Below are 17,763 nucleotides of genomic sequence, written 5' to 3'. Positions count from 1 at the left end.
GATATTGTTGGGTTTCAGAAGGTTAAGGGGTCTCTGTATATGTATCTGAATGTGAAGGCCTGATATCATGTTATTGTATTTTTGTTGATAATCGAGTGTGCTGGTGTCTTATAAGGATTGCTGCGGTACAGGGCTGCAGCTGTGTGTGTGAGTGTGTATGCGCACATGTGCGGTTGAGGGGTGTGTGTAAGTCTTCGAGGCATGATTGGTGGATGGCGTAAGGGGTGTCTGTGAGGTATGATTGTGTGTGGTGTGGTTTATTTTACATTTTTCTCAATGGATAGGAACTGTATGTGTTTCTGATTTCAAATGCCTTGTTTTATATTAAAGGACATCAAAAGTCAAAATCTTTACTTCCTTTCCTTTTTGACTTCTTTCTGTCCTTCTTTACTTCCTTCTTCCTCCTTTCTCTCTTTTCTTACCCTTTTCCTCTTTTACTTCCTTCTGTCTTTCTTTGCTTCCTTCTATCCTTTTTTACTTTCTTCTTTCCTTTTTTACTGCCTTCTTTACTTGGTTTCTTCCTTTTTTCCCTTTTTACTTCCTTCTTTACTTCGATCTTTACTTCCTTCTTTCTTTCTTTCTTTCTTTCTTTCTTTCTTTCTTTCTTTCTTTCTTTCTTTCTTTCTTTCTTTCTTCCTTTCTTTCTTCCTGTACTTCTGTGCTTCTGTACTTTTGTGCTTCTTTTTTTCCTTTGAGTGTAAACAGAAGAGAGCTCAGTTCTTCAGTGCCCATAGTTTTGAGGCTCAAGGGAAAAGACAACCGATAGGCTGCTTCAACAGAATAAAGTCTTATCTCATAGCTTTGTCTGCAGACAAGGAGGCCCTTGGTTTTGTTTATACACTGCAGGACACAGAAGTGCTGGAGTCAGTGCACAAACATTTGCTTCCTCTGCAGTAACTCACCGTTTCCCTCTCTGAATCTCAATGGAGGAAAAAAGAGGTAGGGTGAGAATTTTGTCCAGGAGAAATCTAATGTCTAAACTTTCACATCATGAAGATGCAGAAAAAACCCCCAAAACTTAGAAAAACTACACAATACAATCAATCTATTTCCAGAGAATAAGACCATCCATTTTGATGGATATACAAAATTAAGTGAGAAAGCTGGCATGCAATATCTTTTTATACCAGCCACAAGTCCATTATTATAAGGACTGTTTAGTATTTAGAGTAACATGGAGGACTGCAACATTTATACTACTGAAATCAACTAGGAGGTTTGGTAACAGTTTTGTTTGATTTGAAGTTATTAAAAGATTGTTTTTATTCAAAGAAATCAAATAAAATATAATTTAACATATCATTTGTATGATCAGTTCTTATAACGTATTAAATTATTTATTTAATTTATTCAAATAATCTCATTTCATTTATACAAGTTATACTTGTTACACCCTCTTAAAGAAGAGTTGACAATATCTAATATTGTGGTAAAATATGTACAATAATATCACATTCGCAGTGTAGAAGCATCAACATAACAAACACAAACTGGGAGTAAAAAGTCACAAGACTTCCATGAGACCGAGCAGTGTGAGTCACTCCCTGCCTAGCTATTTTATCTTGCTTCTCTTGTTTTCTATCCTCTCCCTCTGATTTTCATTACACTGTGGATTATTTGCATTCAGTGATGGCTTAGTGGTGACCAAGACTACATTTCTTTAAAGTCTGACCAGCCTTCACTGCTCTGATTTTGCAGGTCATCCCTGTGACAAACAGCAGGTGACTTAGAGACAGTTGATACATTTCATCATGACTGACTGTCATTCAGTACTGTACATCTGCTGTACTAGAGGTCAGGGGTTAAGGTTGGTGGGCTTTAACTGATGGATGTAATTGTCCCCGTAATCCACTGCAGTGATCCAGCAGACAGAGGAACACTGTGTCCTCGACCTCATGCTCCAGGTTACATAAACATCTACAGATCAAAGACCTCTAACTCCTCCCCGCAGACCTTTTCTCACACAGCATTAAAGGGTTGATGAAGAACAGCTCGACTCATCAGCTTTAAATAACAGTGGCGGGTTCTTTAATTTTGGCAAATATGGAGGAAGAGTTTCTCAAACTAAAACTAGCAGTGTGAACATTACCCTCGTGTCATTTTGTATTCAAATCAATGGGATTTGAGAGCAAAAACACAACAAGACTTAGAGTCTATAGCATGTGTGTATTATATAAACTTTAGACATCTTTATACTTTTAATTTCATATTTTTAATACATCCATGATGTACAGCCACGTCAGCGACTGTGCAAGGTTTTATTTATGTGCTTTGAGCTAAATGCTAACATCAGCATGCTAACATGCTCACAGTGACAAAGATAACAGGCTGATGGTCAGCACATATAATGTTTACATGTTCACCATCTTAGTTTAGCATTAGTGTACTAAAATTTGCTTAACACTAAACACAAAGAATAGGTAAGGCAGGTGGGAAATGTCATTAGGATGCAGGAATTTGGTCATAAACCACCCATGAAAGTTTGATCTGATGATGCCTTTAGATGAAAACTTAAGGGCTCACCAAAGTGATTACAATTCATCCTGCAGGAACCACACATGTCAGTACAAAATTTCATGGTAATCCATCCAAAAGTTACAACAGATATTTCACTCAAATGTTGCTAGAATAAGTCAGGGGATCACATCTGGGAACCATGAATATCCCTGCAAAAGTTTGTGTGTGCCAGAGGTGTTTGGTGTTTGACCTGCTGGTGGCACTAGATTAGGGAGTCCAAATGCATTGGGAGATATTGTCATCCTCAAGGTACAATAAAATATTTCAGTCTGGACTGACAGACCAACCGCCCAACAGATGCTAGCATGTCTCCAAAAAGACATCACTTTCTACAGACAGAAAGAGTGGAAGGAGACAGAGGAAGATACAGAGAACGACAAGGTGATATGTCTAAAGTGGAGCTATAGCTTGGTAGAGTTGCTGTTTTTGCTTTTGTTGTCCCGCTAATCTCACTGTAACAGCTGTGCTTAGAGCAGCCTCTGTCATGGCTCTGTCACAGTCTGGCTCTGTGTTCCTTGGTTGCCATTCTCCACCAGCCCACCAGATGCCCTCGGACATTTTCCCTGTTTGTTGAACTGACTGTGTGGGGGTAAGCCCTTGAAGTTGAACCTGAAATTCGCTATCTCACTGGTTGCGAAATGTGACTGAGGAGATTTGACACACCTAGTTAGACATCAAAGATGCGGCAATTTATACACCAGGCAGTTCATTCCTTATGTCTTCTGTATTTACATTCTGAGTGTTTAGCAGACGTTCTTATCCAGAGACTGACAAGTGTTTGTTCAATGTCTGGACTCTCTGTAACTCATCATCAACACATTATGAAAAAAGGAGTTTGTCAACATTTATTTCTGTAGATTTTAATAACTCGCATGTACAGCCTCTGTGTGCCATGTCATGATTTGTGCATGATCATGAAATTGTAAATGCGAGAGTTTGCAGTTTTTGGTTTTCTGTTTGCTCTGTGTTTTTCCTCCTGTGTCCCCAGCATGTTTTTCCAGCCACGCTTCCCTCCACACTTGCCCTGCTCCCTGTGTCTTCCCCAGCCTATCAGCTCCTTTCCTGTTGCCCTGTTCCACCTGCACCTCATCCCCTCGTCAGTTTAGTTTTTCTTTGAGTCTTGGTTTTCAGTTTGTTGTTGGGGATCCAACTTATGTAACATGTTTAAAGGTTCCCTGACATCTATGCCCTTTACATAAATATTACCATGACAGCTCAATGACCTGCTTGTGTAATCATTTGTTTTGACAAAAATGAAAAACTAGCCAAATCAGCAGAGAAATACAACTTTATCTGAACAGAGTAGATTAAATAGTTCTAAAATATAATTTGAAACAATAAAACATACAGTAAAGAAGATCGACTTTGTCTTTTAAAAGCAAGACAACCTGCATAAAAATTGCTACAGGAGAAAATGAACAGGCCAGATTCACAGCATAAAATTATTGCCATTGTTCACTACTAAAATCTTAATTACAGTAATTAAAGGGTATCTAGTGACATTATTGTTCTGCAGATGAATAAGAGTGTGTTACGGCTGAGGGCTTTTCATTGAAACGTCCCACCTACACCACCTTATTATAATCTATCTATGGGTACTTCAGGGAAAGAGTGTGGTGTCATGACATATATGAGGTGGAAAATGTATGTGAGGAGGATTAATAAAGCCGTGTTTTAACCAAAACAATCCCACTGACAGGAGAATGTGGTGTGAGTGACAAGCCACAACATAACCCTGCAAGAGTTAAGTGTTTTTAACTGGACTGTAGTCATCAGGCTTAATCCAGATTATTCCAGGCTACGAATTGTACACTCATAGCTTTCTCTGCTTGTCTTGTCCTGTCTGGGTTATTTTTAAACACACATACTCATACTCTTCTCTTCACTGTGGCTGCTGCAGGGAAAATTAGTGTGCATGAGTTGTGTGCATCTCTTTTTTCTCTTCATGTCTTGTTCAATGGTTTCTATTTTAAAACACACACACACACACACACACACACACACACACACACACACACAGAGAAAACACCACATCACATATACACACTCACTCACCCTGGTATAGTGCACACTAGTCTCATCTTTATAGTTTTTTGTATTTCTCCCTATGAGTTGACTTTAGGCCCAAAGGTAGTGGGAGCTATCAGCACATCATTACAAATAGTATTAATTAAATCTAACTGCCCATTTAACTACCAATTACAATTTACGGTGAAAAAAATAAAAGAAAAAACTTGAGTGTAGAAACATAATGAATGCAGATGCTTATATACAGATGTACTGCATGATACAACTAAACAATTAAGATCTTATTTTTCTGCTGTTGTGATGCTATTTCCTGGCATGGTTTGGGTCCACTATTCTCCTTTAGAGGTAAAGGTCACTGCAAATGATAAAACATCTCTACACTGATGGGGTTGCTCTATTCAAGAATGACAAAGGCCCCATCCACAGGGCATGAGAGGTTGCTGGATGGTTTGCTGAGTATGAAAAGTAAGTGAATCATACGCTAAGGCCTTCATAGTCACTAAATCTCAACCCAAATGAACTCCTAAGGGAGATTTTAATGGATGGGAAAACAAGAAAATGGCAAAACTCATTTGTGCAATCAACTTACACGTGTCACTAAAGGCTCCTCTTGTGCTGGGAGAGTACCTACCCTGAAGTAGGAGCTAAAAAAGTCTGTTCAGTGCAGACACAATGAAGAGGAGGTAGTTCCTCCAACAATTCTTAGAACTATGAAAAAGTTCCTCTGGTCTGGAGGCGCCTTATGTTCCTATTTGTCAATGACACATCATTTTTGAATCAAAGTTTACCAAAGGAGCATTGAAGCTGCTCTGGCTGCTGGTGGTGGACTGACACATAATGATGATTTTCCCTCAATTTGTCACCTGTCTGTATAAATATATGAAATAGACTATGTGGTGTTGTTTAATAGACTCTTGGGTTTCGTGAGAGGAACAAACTTTGAGAACAGCTGTTGATGGCCTGATACAACCCCAGATGGCAGCTGGAGACAAATAAGACAAACATCACTGAGGCATTAAATAATCCCTGTCCTCACTTGGTCCTGTCCAAAGGAAAACTGAAAGATGGTCAGAAATACTGAGTATTGACACAGCCCGTACTCAGTGAAAGTACCCTCAACATTCAAGGATCCTTGATCTGATTCTACCACACGGGGTTTGATAAAAATTGAGCGAAATATTCTGTAGTCATGCTGCTTTGACCTACAATAGCTTGACATACCCATGACCTGTGACCCCATTCAGAGAGAACAGTGGACATTTTGAGTGTTGCACAACGGCAGCCAAGGCCAAAGTCTGCCTGTCTGTCTCTCTGTCTTTCTGTCCCACTGGCCGTCCGATCATCTGTCTGTCCATCCATCCATCCATCCATCCATCCATCCATCTATGTAGTCACATAGCAGATCCGGGTTATACATTTCAACTGTTCATTAAGTCTTCAGGGACAAAGGTTTAAGAAGTGATAACGCTCTACATTAAGATGGTGCCAACAAGATTACACAGCTTATAGGGTAAAATTGCGATACAACTGGCTTGATATGAAAATGGGCTAACAGCTGTGAGACCAGGGCACAGTGTGCTCAGGTTTATGGCATCGTAAAATCTCTCTCTGATCCTCATAGTGACTGTGCTTTGTTATCTGTTCGATCAATTGACCAGGGTTCATCTTAACACGGGGGGTTGCATAATGGGCCATGACATATGATATGTTATATGTTGGTCCCAGTTTCAATGCCTCTCAAACACATCTGCTATAGTTGAGACATAGTAAATTTTACTGTATATTTATTTGAGTGTTATTTTCATTTATTAAAGGGTTCAAAACATTTTTCAGACTACAGAAACTCATATCTCCTTCTGCTTTTTTGCTCCTGTCTGGCTTATTTTAAGCTCACATACTCTCACACTACACTGCAGGCAGAGTGAGAGCGCATGTGCTGTACTGCAGATTCAAGTGTGTCTCACATGCTATTTTGCTGGTTTGTTTTACTGAGACATGACTTCTCCTTTGCAGCACGAGAATGCCTTTTAAAGCCATTGAGCTGAGAAGCTCAGGTAGCTGGAATGACATTCACACAATCAGATTAAAAATTACATAAACTTTGAACTGTGATGACTGTCATACCATGGGTACAGACGTCACCATGTAGACTTTACAGGCTTCCATGCAGCACACACACACACACACACACACACACACAGACATACCTGCGTGTGAACCTCCACGTATGCCAAAAGGGTATTCATGCGTTATCATCAGAGTAATATTAATCACACCAGCTCTTACATCACAACTCACACTTCCCGGATTCTATTTAGGTCAATCAGGCTTTATTTGTTCTTTCACCACATTGCAAAACTTTGATCCAATAACGTTCAGTCTGATCACACTCACTAAACCTGTCAGTGCTTTGTCATGTTAGCTGATGTTTTTTTTGTGAGATTTTTGTGAAATGAAGCAAGTCTCTTAATCTTGTAAAAACAAAGGGATGCTTTTTAGCTTCACAGCATGACATTACCTTAAATTTAGTTCTATGGCAGGTGTCGTTTATTCAGGTTACATTAATATTTATATAAGTAATGAGGCCAAGCCACCCCTGCATTTTGTGGTTCAGCACTGCTAAAAATACTGTGGCTGTTGCCATAGTAATGTATCACTGTTAAAAAGTCAATTCAGTCACCAAGGCAACTGTCTATGTCCCACACCAGCATATACACATACATATAAAACAGACACAACACAGACAGACAAGCCCACTCATCTAAAAATGCAACAAGACAAATAAAAAAGTAAATCAAGTAAAGACATGAATCAATACATGTGGGACTGAGCACTGTTCTTTCATTATTCAAACATATTTTTGGGCTTCATTATCAATACCACATGAGCAAATTTGAGTCTATGCCATGCTGGAGCAGAACATATTCATAAATCTGTTTGCAGCAGGCAGCAGATGAGCAGGGTATGTGCTGTTATTTTTAGATCTGAAAGGAGGAAATAATAATCCCTCTCATCTCGTGCCTCACGCTATCATCTCTCCTAAACGGCCTGTCTCTGCCTTCACTTTGCTTTGATGATGTTCACTGCACCAAACCCTTTAACATCCTTGGCAGGACAGCAGATAGGAGACAAAAAGACTTCACAAATATCAAAAGAATGTCTTGTTGTTTAGAAACCTGTGCAATCCATAACTGGATTTGATGTTGGCTCAAAAAGAAGAACCATCCGTGTGTTTTTCAGTTATTTTCATAGGGTATGTACATGTAACTGAATGGTGCATAGGTATGTGAGTGATCTTAAGGCTCTGAGTCAGTCTGTTTCAGCCAGTTTCTTTACTGGGTGTCAATAGTCAGACCAGTGTGTCCTGTATGCTAATGTGAACAAATAGTTGTCATTGCGCAAACACAGATACCAAGAAAACCTCCATCATAACAATGTCACATTTCATTTATTTAAAAAATAATATTATTTTTCATTTATATACTGCATATTCAGCAACCACTGTTTCCCATTAAGAAAAAAAGATGAATTCTTTAACACTTCTGAATGTGTCTTCACCTACTGGACCCATTTCACACGTCATACAGGGTTGAAAGCAGGTATCTACAACATTACCTGGCCTGAAGAAATGTACTCAAATAACCCCACCCTTCATGTGAAACAGGTGTACCAAGTCGCTGAAAGGTGACGGAGCATTCTAGATATACTTTCCACATGTCTTTCAGTGGACTTACTCTCCTTTTCCAAGATATGTTTTCCGGAGCTGGAAAGCTGATTAGGCTGACTACAAAGCTGTTGGTTTTTGTCAGGCAATAACTCTCACTACAGAGTTCAGGGTGCATATGCTAAACAAACAGGTCATCTGAGGTTATTACTATGGCGCTGGTGGTGTATGCTGGTGCTGGCTAACACCTTGTAATGCTTCCTGCTTAGTGCTGTGCAGCTCTTAGGGAAGTTTTTTCATGTTTGAAGTGTATAATCTAAGGGTGATGCCGGCCAAGCGCAGATCAGTCACCGATGTCGCCGCTGAAAGGCAACTGGGCCAAAAACCTCAACTAAACTGCTTAATAATGAACTCTGACGCATGCAAAGTAAGATTTACAGTCTTTTCGTTTACTCTGTCACAAGCATATTTGTGAAAACAAAGGAGAACACCCGAATGAGGAAAGCCTGTTCCTTTGGCAGAGGCTTTCCTGTGGAAGGATTTTGTCTAAATTATGTGAATTACACACAGAGGAAGTAAACAGTAACAGGTCTTGATGTTTTTGCTCATAATCACATCATACCTCCTTGTTACTGCGTTGAAACTCACTGTCAAAATGTTGAAACAAGTGGTTTTGTGTTTCATTTTCAAAGAAACAACAACCACAGTGAAGTCAGATTTGACTCACATTATCACATCACATTTCTCAGCTATGTCCACATAGTGGTTTTGCTTGGTGTTTCAGCTCTAGGCAACTAATATGATATGCATTAAAATCTCCACTCTCATCTCGAAGCAATCAAGCACCTTTTCCCTCCTGGTGGTGCCTATAGTCAGTAACTTCTGCTATGTGGAGTAACATGACAACTGATCAATCTAACTGATTCACCATAGCTTGAATTTCCACCGCTAGTCAATAAGATGCACATCCACAATTTCATACACTTAACTATACACACAAATAAATACTGGAACATGATTTCGCTTCAAAATATACCTGGATTTATTTAGGTAGAGACTACTTTCTTGCGGACTGAAAGTATCCTGCATTGCTTTTGCAGTGTGCAACATAAAGAAGGGCTACAATGCTACACAAATCACTTTGTGTCAATTAGATTTACATTTGAAAGTGTTGTGACATGTATGTCAACATTTTCTTAGATATTTAACAAAAACAGTGACTCATTTTTTCCTCAGCATTGCAAAATTTTGGTACAGCTGCATTCATAGGTGGTGTTGACATCTTGCTAAAGTTTCATTTCCCTTTACCCACTTCACTACTTCCTGCAAAGTGAATGCAAATTATTCACAAACACACACGATATATTGTAAATGAACACAAGATGGACAAAACCTTTTTTACCACAAATGAATGCCTTTATTTTCCAAGACACTGTTAACACACATACAAGAGGTATCGGCTCTTGCAATAACAAAATAAATCAAAGTCGGTATCAGAACAGAACATTTAAAGTGGTTATATGGAATGTAGTCGTTTCCATTTTTTTTTAAACAATCCTTTCAAATAAATAGCCTCTATATAGTCTTTGTAGCTAGTGTTTTTTTAATCAATATATTCTCTTTGTTTAGTCAAAGGTTCAGGAATGAAGAGGAGAAAATCAGACAAAAACAAAGACAGTGACAAAACAGGGTTATTACCCCCTTGAAAAATGTCTTTCGTTTGTAGGCAACAAAGTACAGGGGAGAACAACTGTTGGAAAAAAGGCAAATCCCTTCTTCTATATCTAAATAATCTTGTTCTTCCACCACAAAATGTAAATCTGGGTGCCGCACTGGACACACAAATCATGTTTGTTACAAGGGTCTTAAGAAACACCAATATAAACACAAAATGTCCTTATCAGAAGCTTAAGTTGTCAATTGCTACAAGGCTGCTGACCTAGCCAGCCAAGGTCAGCTTGTACAGTCACCTTCCCCACTAATAATGTGCTGTGCTGTTAGGGACCGGCAGTCCAAACTTCTTTAAAAAAAAAAAAAAAAATCAAAAACTCATGTCACAGGTAAAGCACCACATCAGGCTCCTAGCACTAAACTTGAGCTTCAATCATCTCCACCTCACTCTTTCTCTCTCAGAGAGAACTTACAATAAAGAAACACGTCTGTACCAGAGGAGGAGAGGGGAGGAGAGTCCTAGGATGCTACAGGAGTCCCTGTGTTTGTTGAGAGACCTCTGTCTCACACAATATTTCTCCTACCATGTATAACAAAGAAAAGGAGCGATCTCAGAGAGAGAGAGAAAAGTGCAAGTAAGGGCACAGGCAGCCCTGTCCTCTGGCAGGTGAGGGAGAGCGCAGGGACGACCACACAGACTCTCCCCTGACCCTGAGGTGTCTGAGGTTCCCTCCGAGCAGAGGAGGGTCAGACCCCCACGTAGGCGTGAGGACGATGCACCTTGGAGTAGCAGGGTTTTAGCTCAGTGAGCTCTTCCCAGGCTTGAAATTCAGACCATGTTGGGCTCCAGTCCAGCTTCAGTCAGTGCTGTGATCCTCCAGCTGGGAGATAATAGTGATCAAGTTCTGGAGGCCAAAGATAAAACCACTGTCCTGGCCTTCGTGCACAACACTGTCCTCTCCATAGTGCCGACAGGTAGTGTGAGCAAAGTCAATCATGCGCACATCCACTGCGGGGCTGCTGGCCTCTCCTGTGCTGTGGGAAGAGCGGCTGCTGCTGCTGCTGTTGCTGCTCCCTCCGGCCACGCTAGTGCTGCCACCTGCTGAGGATGAACGAGGGAAACCAAAGGCCCCTTCCTCTTCCTCCTCCTCCTCCTCCTCCTCTTCTTCTTCTTCTTCATCAGATGGCTCATCCTCGTCGCCCTCTTCCCCACCACGGTGTCTCGGTCTAGTGGGAGTTCTGGGGGGGTCTCCGTCATAGATGATGAGCAGGGAGCTTGAGTAGAACCGATAGGACTCGCAGGCCTCCAGGGCAGCTTGCATTTCCCGGAGTCTGCGCAGAACTGGGGACAGCAGCTCGTGACGCAGGCGACGCCCGTTGTGGAAGAACTGGTAGAGGGCCTCCTTGAAGCCCGCTAGGGTCAGCTTACGACCGTGGTACTTATTCATGAACATCAGCTGGGCAGAATCTGACTGGTACACCTGCGGGGATCATACAGGAACATGAGTACCACAGCTCCACGTGTATAAATGGAACAAAAAAACTTTAACTCAGGACAATTATGTGGCTTCTATACTGTACCTGCATGCCACAGAGTCGCACTCCAATAGAGGCAGATGTGCTCTGTTGACACTTGCGAATCTGATTGGCTTTCTTCTCCTCTGTTGCGTCATCCCCATGTTGGCGAGTTCCCATTTTCAAGTCTAGGACACATGGTACTGTGTAGCGCCATGTCAGGTTCTCCAAAAGGATAAACTCTGTGAAAATGGGTCAAGGATCGTACAACAAGAAAAGACTTATAAACTAACACACAGTATATATATACGCTTTTATTAATAACCAATCTCCTCCATTACTGTCTGCTTCACTGCACATTCATTCATAAAAGGATACTGTATTGGTTACGGTGCTTTGCATTCTCTTTCATCCTCTGTAAGTGCTGCTGGTGACATTTGAGACTCCAGGGATTGTGTTTGATCTGTGGCACCACGTTGCCTTTCTCCAGGCTGAAGTAGAGAACCTCTGCCTGCTGCGGCTGCTGCTGCACCTCATCACGATTATAACTGCAAAGGTGACACCACAGAAAAATGTCAGTGTTGGCGTTACAGAACTTATTCGTGAAGGCTGTCTATACGTGTATTAAGGTACTCAGGCAAGCATCCTCACCTTATGATCTTGTCTTCTTTACGGCTCTGTCGAGCTCTGTCTTTGCTGTAGTTGTCATTGTCCATTAGCAAAGGGGTCTGCTTCTTCTTGCTCCACTTCAGCATCTTGCTCTTGGGCTCGCAATCTGATGAGGGATCTTTGTTCTCCAGGTCACCTGATTCGCTGTGGAGGGGGTAAGCGATGAGACACAGGTTCCCTTCCTCGTCTTCTTCAAAACTGACCGACACTACACCTGAGAGAGGGTGACAAGGAGGATAACAGAGTCAGCTCTACAGTAATTTCTTATTTGGTGATAATTTACTCAATAACCTTAGAACAGCCCTTACCAGCTGTCTCTTCATTCACATTTAAAGTCATTTTCACAAACATACTGACATATTTCAGACAACGACTGGCACGTTCATGTCAACATGTATTAAAAAAAACAGACATTTTATATGGCAGATGAGGATATGGATGAGACAGAAAGAGATGGAAGAGCAAAGCTGGTCATAAACAGAGCATTATATATCACTGATAGCAAATGTCAGAGCAAAAACAATGTTTCTATAAAGTAATCAGGAAGACAAAGGAGACAGAAAATACCACGCAAGGCTAAAATGGTGTCAGATTGAGCAGGACATTTATTAAGAAACTGCCAAACATCCTCATGAAACAGACACAATGACTCATAATACAGAGTTTCAAGTTGTCAGCAGTGATGTAGGAAAATGAAGTACAATTCACTCTTTCAATTCCAAATATACAAAACATACATGAAACAGAACCGTGAAATGTTACATAACCACAATACAGATTCACCAGTAAGCCATGATTCTGTGACAAACAGTCTTTCCACACCATCCATCCATAATTCAAGGCTTCAAATGAAACAAGAGCTGTGGCATGTTTGAACAAACATTTCAAGATCATTTTTCATTTAGTGAAAAGATGTTTCATATAGTTTGTTTAGAAGTGATTATAAGGACGATTTGACAAACTCAAACACAAACCAGCTAACAGATATTTCTAGGTTCATCTTAATGATGAAAGAAGCACTGTGTACCATAATGTCAATGATAATTTATGTCATGTTCCACAAACAGGCCCCCCAGTAGACCCCCCTTTGCCCAGAGTAAAAGTCCCTAGAAGGGCCTGCGTATAGCACGTCTCTGTGCAGTGTGGGGGAGGTGTCACACTGAGAATAAACGTCACAGCTGCAGTGGCTGATACAGATAAACCACACACAGGAAGGAGAGATGTGATCGAAACAAACCAAGAGAGAAAGTGGAAGAGATATGGACACGGCATCCCATTCAAAATATGATAAAACCAACATCACAAGTAGTAGTAGTCACATTACAAAACAGCCACTGAATAACAAAGAATACATGATACATTACAATACATAACCATTTCCTTTTGGATTAAACTTGACTGAATAAAGCCCATGTTTAAAGAAAAAAGCGTTGTGAGGTCGTGCATGTTAACCAGCGGGCCTGAGGACCCAGCGACCATGTTTCTTCTGCAGCCTGAGGCCTGGCTGATGTCACACGCTGACATCACCATCCTCCAGGAAGCCCGTCCTCCTCTTAAGTATTGCCCTGATGGACTGTGTTTAGCTCTCAAGAGCTGCACTGTCATCACACTGCCTCAGCGAATGTGGGAACTTGTGAGTCACTGAGTCAGTTCCCAAGAAGGGCTCATAAACTATACTAAATAATATACTATCAAACATTTGACAGAGTTGTAAATCTTTATTGGTGACCTTTATTTCATGACGTTCAGGGCTTCAAGCTTTCCGATCCTGCTTTCAGGCCTGTACCTTGAATTTTAAATCCTCTGTGCAATCATGAGTTACACCAATTACAGATAATATTAGAAACATCTTACCGATAGTGACTTCTCCATCTTGTCTCCATCTCTTAATACATCTACACCAATGTTGCTGAAATTTATATCTCGCCAAGCAAGGTTCATAAACATCAGAAACACCTCTTCAAATATCAAGACAACTCTCTCTGTTACTACTCAGTGAAATGTGGAGACATCAGAGCATCACTGGTGAGCATTCGAAGATCCCAGAGCTCCTATACTATCTGCTCTCCAAATCCCATCATCGTCACCCTGCGTCTTTTAATAGTCCCACGCTGCATTACTGAGGAGTCAGATATCGCGCATGTGCCTTACCTCCGTCATACAGCCGCCTCAAGACGTCTGCATCAGCATGTACTAGATGTCATTGTCTGTGAGTGAAACTGTGAGAGACTGAGGACCTAGACGCCACAAAGGAATGTGATATTCCATTAAAAAGCCTGTGTGTGGGTGGAAATGTGTATTCATGTCTGTATTTCCATGATGGACCTGAAACCAGACCTGGAAATCTCCTCAACTGACTTGTGCATTACTCCTCTGATGATGTGTCCCATTTATTTTTGATCCCCGTGGAACTTCATCTCATCCTGAAACCATAGCCACCTTAAAAGCAAACACTTAAAAGACCCTTGGCCACTCATCCTCCTGGCAGGAAGTCAGGCTGTCATGCTTAGCAGCTACTTAAAACCCTCCTCAAACATGTGGGTGACATCCAGAAAACTGGATGGCTGCCCATGGTTCCAACATAACTGACACTGTACTCAAGTCACAATAAGTGGCCATTAAAATCAGGAATGAATCCATCTATAAATATCAAAATACATTGTGTAGTGTGCTGTTGTGTACACGATGTCCTCTGAACCCTTGCAACAAATCACCATCTTTCACTTCCATGAGAAGTGAATACGAGCGTTTACCTTTCAGCCTACGGTTCAGAGTTCCAAAATGCAGACTGGACCATTATAAAAACTAACATGTCCCATTATCTATTAACATTTTAAACAGCGGCAATTAAGTAATGTGTGGGTGTAATGATATATAGTAACAGAGCACGTTACGTGTGGTTTACAACAGCATATGCAATAATTAAGTTATTAGTCATATCGTGAACGTGCAATATCCTACTACACTGTGCAATACAGTTGAGATAATATATTCCCGGTTTTATAAGCTGTAGTGTTTTTTCGTCGTTTTTCTTTGTATGGATGATGTAAAGTATTTATGTATGTAAGTATGCTTAGAAGATACATGTGATGCAGTAACTCTGAACCCAAGAAGAACTGCCCCAATGGGACAATAAAGTATATCTTATCTTATCCTAATGCAAAACAGTTAATCATTATATGAATAGATGCATTTCTTTTTAATATCGAAAGCAGCCATATATTGCAAGCTGTCAGCACAAAGATAAGGGAAAAAAGGAGGAAATGATTAATGCTAGTAACCAAAACAACACCATACATACTCTGGTTTGACACAGAGTTAGATGCTTGCTCCAGGTTAGGGGTTAGGGGATCTTACCTTTATACTGGGGGGTGAACTTCCTCATCTCTGTGGGGAGGCTCTTGTAGAACTGGTGCTCTCGGGGGATGAGTGGCTTGCAGATTGTTTGCTCCCCAAATCGTAGCACACAGGAGTGACCCCCCACTTGGTGCACGAAGGGTTCAAGCATCACCCCTTTTCCGGGATAAGGAGTCCCGTCTGCCTGCATGAGGGCTTCCAGAGCGGGACTCATCCTCACTCCGCATCGGACAGCTAAGCTGGGTGGACCCACGTCGTACAGGAGGCAGGAGGCTCGGCCGCTAGTCTCTCTCGTCTCTGTTGGCTCGCAGGGGGCGCTGCTGCTCGAGCGAAAAAACAAAAGGGTTGAAACAGGAAGGACACGGGCGAGAAAATCCTTTATTCCCTTTCCTTTCGTCGCCTCAGGAAAATTAATAAAACTCCTCCGTTGGCTTGGGTATTCACCGTGTATGTACGTGTGATAAATGTCAACTTATTTTGCTATAAAAGCTACTAAAAAAAAACGATTTCAAGGAACGGGTACTTGCGTAGTCATCTGTGCCTCGCTGTTACTGAAACTGACGACTGAGCTGATCCTACAGGCAGAAACCAAAGCAGCAGCAGACATCAAGTCCCGCCCCCCACCCACCAGCAGCCAATCACAGAGCCGGAGCTGTCGCTGGGAGGAGACAAGGCACCTCGGAGACGATCAAGATCAAGCAAACAAAGAGGAAGGAGAAAGAAAACAGGGGGGAGGGGAGAACAGGAAAAATACTAGACAAAAACACAACACTGAAGGCATTTTTTTTTTCTAAATGCACGTTTGCAACTGAAGTTTCGTCACGTTAATTTGGAGACAGGTTGCAGGTTGCAAATCAAGTCGTATCTTTCCCTTGCAGTGTGATATAACCTTGAAATGAAACTACAGCAGACAGAGAATTTAAAGTGGCAGCAAATTATTTATACATGCAATTACTCTTTCACGTTACAAGCTTGACTTGACTCATATTTAAGTAAAAAAGGGCGACAGAAAGGGTGACATAAGCCTGTAGTAGTTGTCAAATGTGAAGTGTGAATTTAAAGGTGGAATATTAAAGGTGCCGTGTGTAGAATTTATTGGCATCTGATATGGATAATATTCATAAGTTTGTTTTAATTGGTGTATAATCACCTGATTATAAGACTTGTTATGTTTTTGTTACCTTAGAATGAGCCATTTATATCTACATAGGGAGCGGGTCCTCTTCCATGGAGCCCGCCATGTTGCACTGCCATGTTTCTACAGTAGCCCAGAACAGACAAACCGAACACTGGCTCAAGAGAGGGCCTTTCACGTTTTTCGTGAGTTACGCAGCCACTGTGGATTTTCCTACACACTTGGAAGGTGAGGGGGAGGGTTATTCAGTTGGTTGCAATCTGCAACCTCACTGCTGGATGCCACTAAATCCTACACACTGGTCCTTTAAAAGTCAGTAAATATCAGTAGATGAATCTTATGATACATTTGTATGATTAGCCTGTCTTCAATAAAAGGCATGGTTGAGAAGACCTCTAAGAAGATAGTGTTTGTGTCGTACCAGTGGCACTAAAAGTGACAAAGTAATTCCAGGTGTCATATGGGATTATAGAGATCTTTGCAGAGATGTATTTGACTTGTGAGCATTTACATGGACAACATAAGACAGTTGTATGATTTGGAGTTGTTTCTGTGAAGCCTGAAAATACAGTGCATTGACAATACTTATCTATATTCTTAGACTCACTTACATTAAACAGCAGACTTTTGCTGACCGGAGGCATTCAGTTTTGTTTTGTTTTCAGGTACTTCTGCATAATTAAGGGCCAAGTTGGATGTATTGGAGCTTTGAGGTGAACATAACTTACAAATGAGAAACTGGCCATTACAGTAAATCCGATATGACATAAACGCAGTATAAGGTGTTTATGTCATATCGGAGCAACAGGATTGACTGTTGTATCCAGCTCTCTATAGATCTCTATAGTTTGAAGACTCAGAAGATGCCAAAACACTGCCTGATTGTGTGGTGAACACTAGATTTACCAGAATAGAAATGCACACTTGCATGTATTTGACTGCATTTCACTGAAATAATTGAGGAAGCTGCGTTGTTTGACGTAGTTTAACCACAGTGATGATCTGAACACAGCCTAAAGCCTGAACAGGGTCAAATTTATTAATGTGAAAATGCTTCACAAATCTCCTTTAAGACATCATTGTGTTGTTTCTTCAAAATAAAATATATGTACAACACTAAATCCAAACAAAATACTATCGACAATCTTCCAATCTTCAGTGTATCATTTATATCTCAGAGAACAACATCCTTTTTGTAAGATAACAT

General features: G+C 40.9%; 1 protein-coding gene across 1 annotated transcript; it reads right to left on the bottom strand.

Annotated features, from left to right (window-relative positions):
- Positions 1–9,603: 9,603 nt before the first annotated feature.
- ip6k2b (inositol hexakisphosphate kinase 2b) lies at positions 9,604–15,994 on the bottom strand. Its single transcript, XM_067587432.1, has 5 exons — positions 15,422–15,994; positions 12,047–12,278; positions 11,774–11,943; positions 11,462–11,637; positions 9,604–11,361 (listed from the first exon to the last, which is right to left on the bottom strand). Exons 1-5 carry the CDS (start codon positions 15,633–15,635, stop codon positions 10,738–10,740), a joined length of 1,416 nt encoding a protein of 471 aa, XP_067443533.1. The 5' UTR covers positions 15,636–15,994; the 3' UTR covers positions 9,604–10,737.
- Between the last annotated feature and the right edge of the window lie 1,769 nt (positions 15,995–17,763).

Source organism: Thunnus thynnus, chromosome 4 (assembly GCF_963924715.1).
Source record: "Thunnus thynnus chromosome 4, fThuThy2.1, whole genome shotgun sequence".
Classification (NCBI taxonomy): Eukaryota; Metazoa; Chordata; class Actinopteri; order Scombriformes; family Scombridae; genus Thunnus; species Thunnus thynnus.
This window is presented reverse-complemented; position numbering and strand designations above follow the sequence as displayed.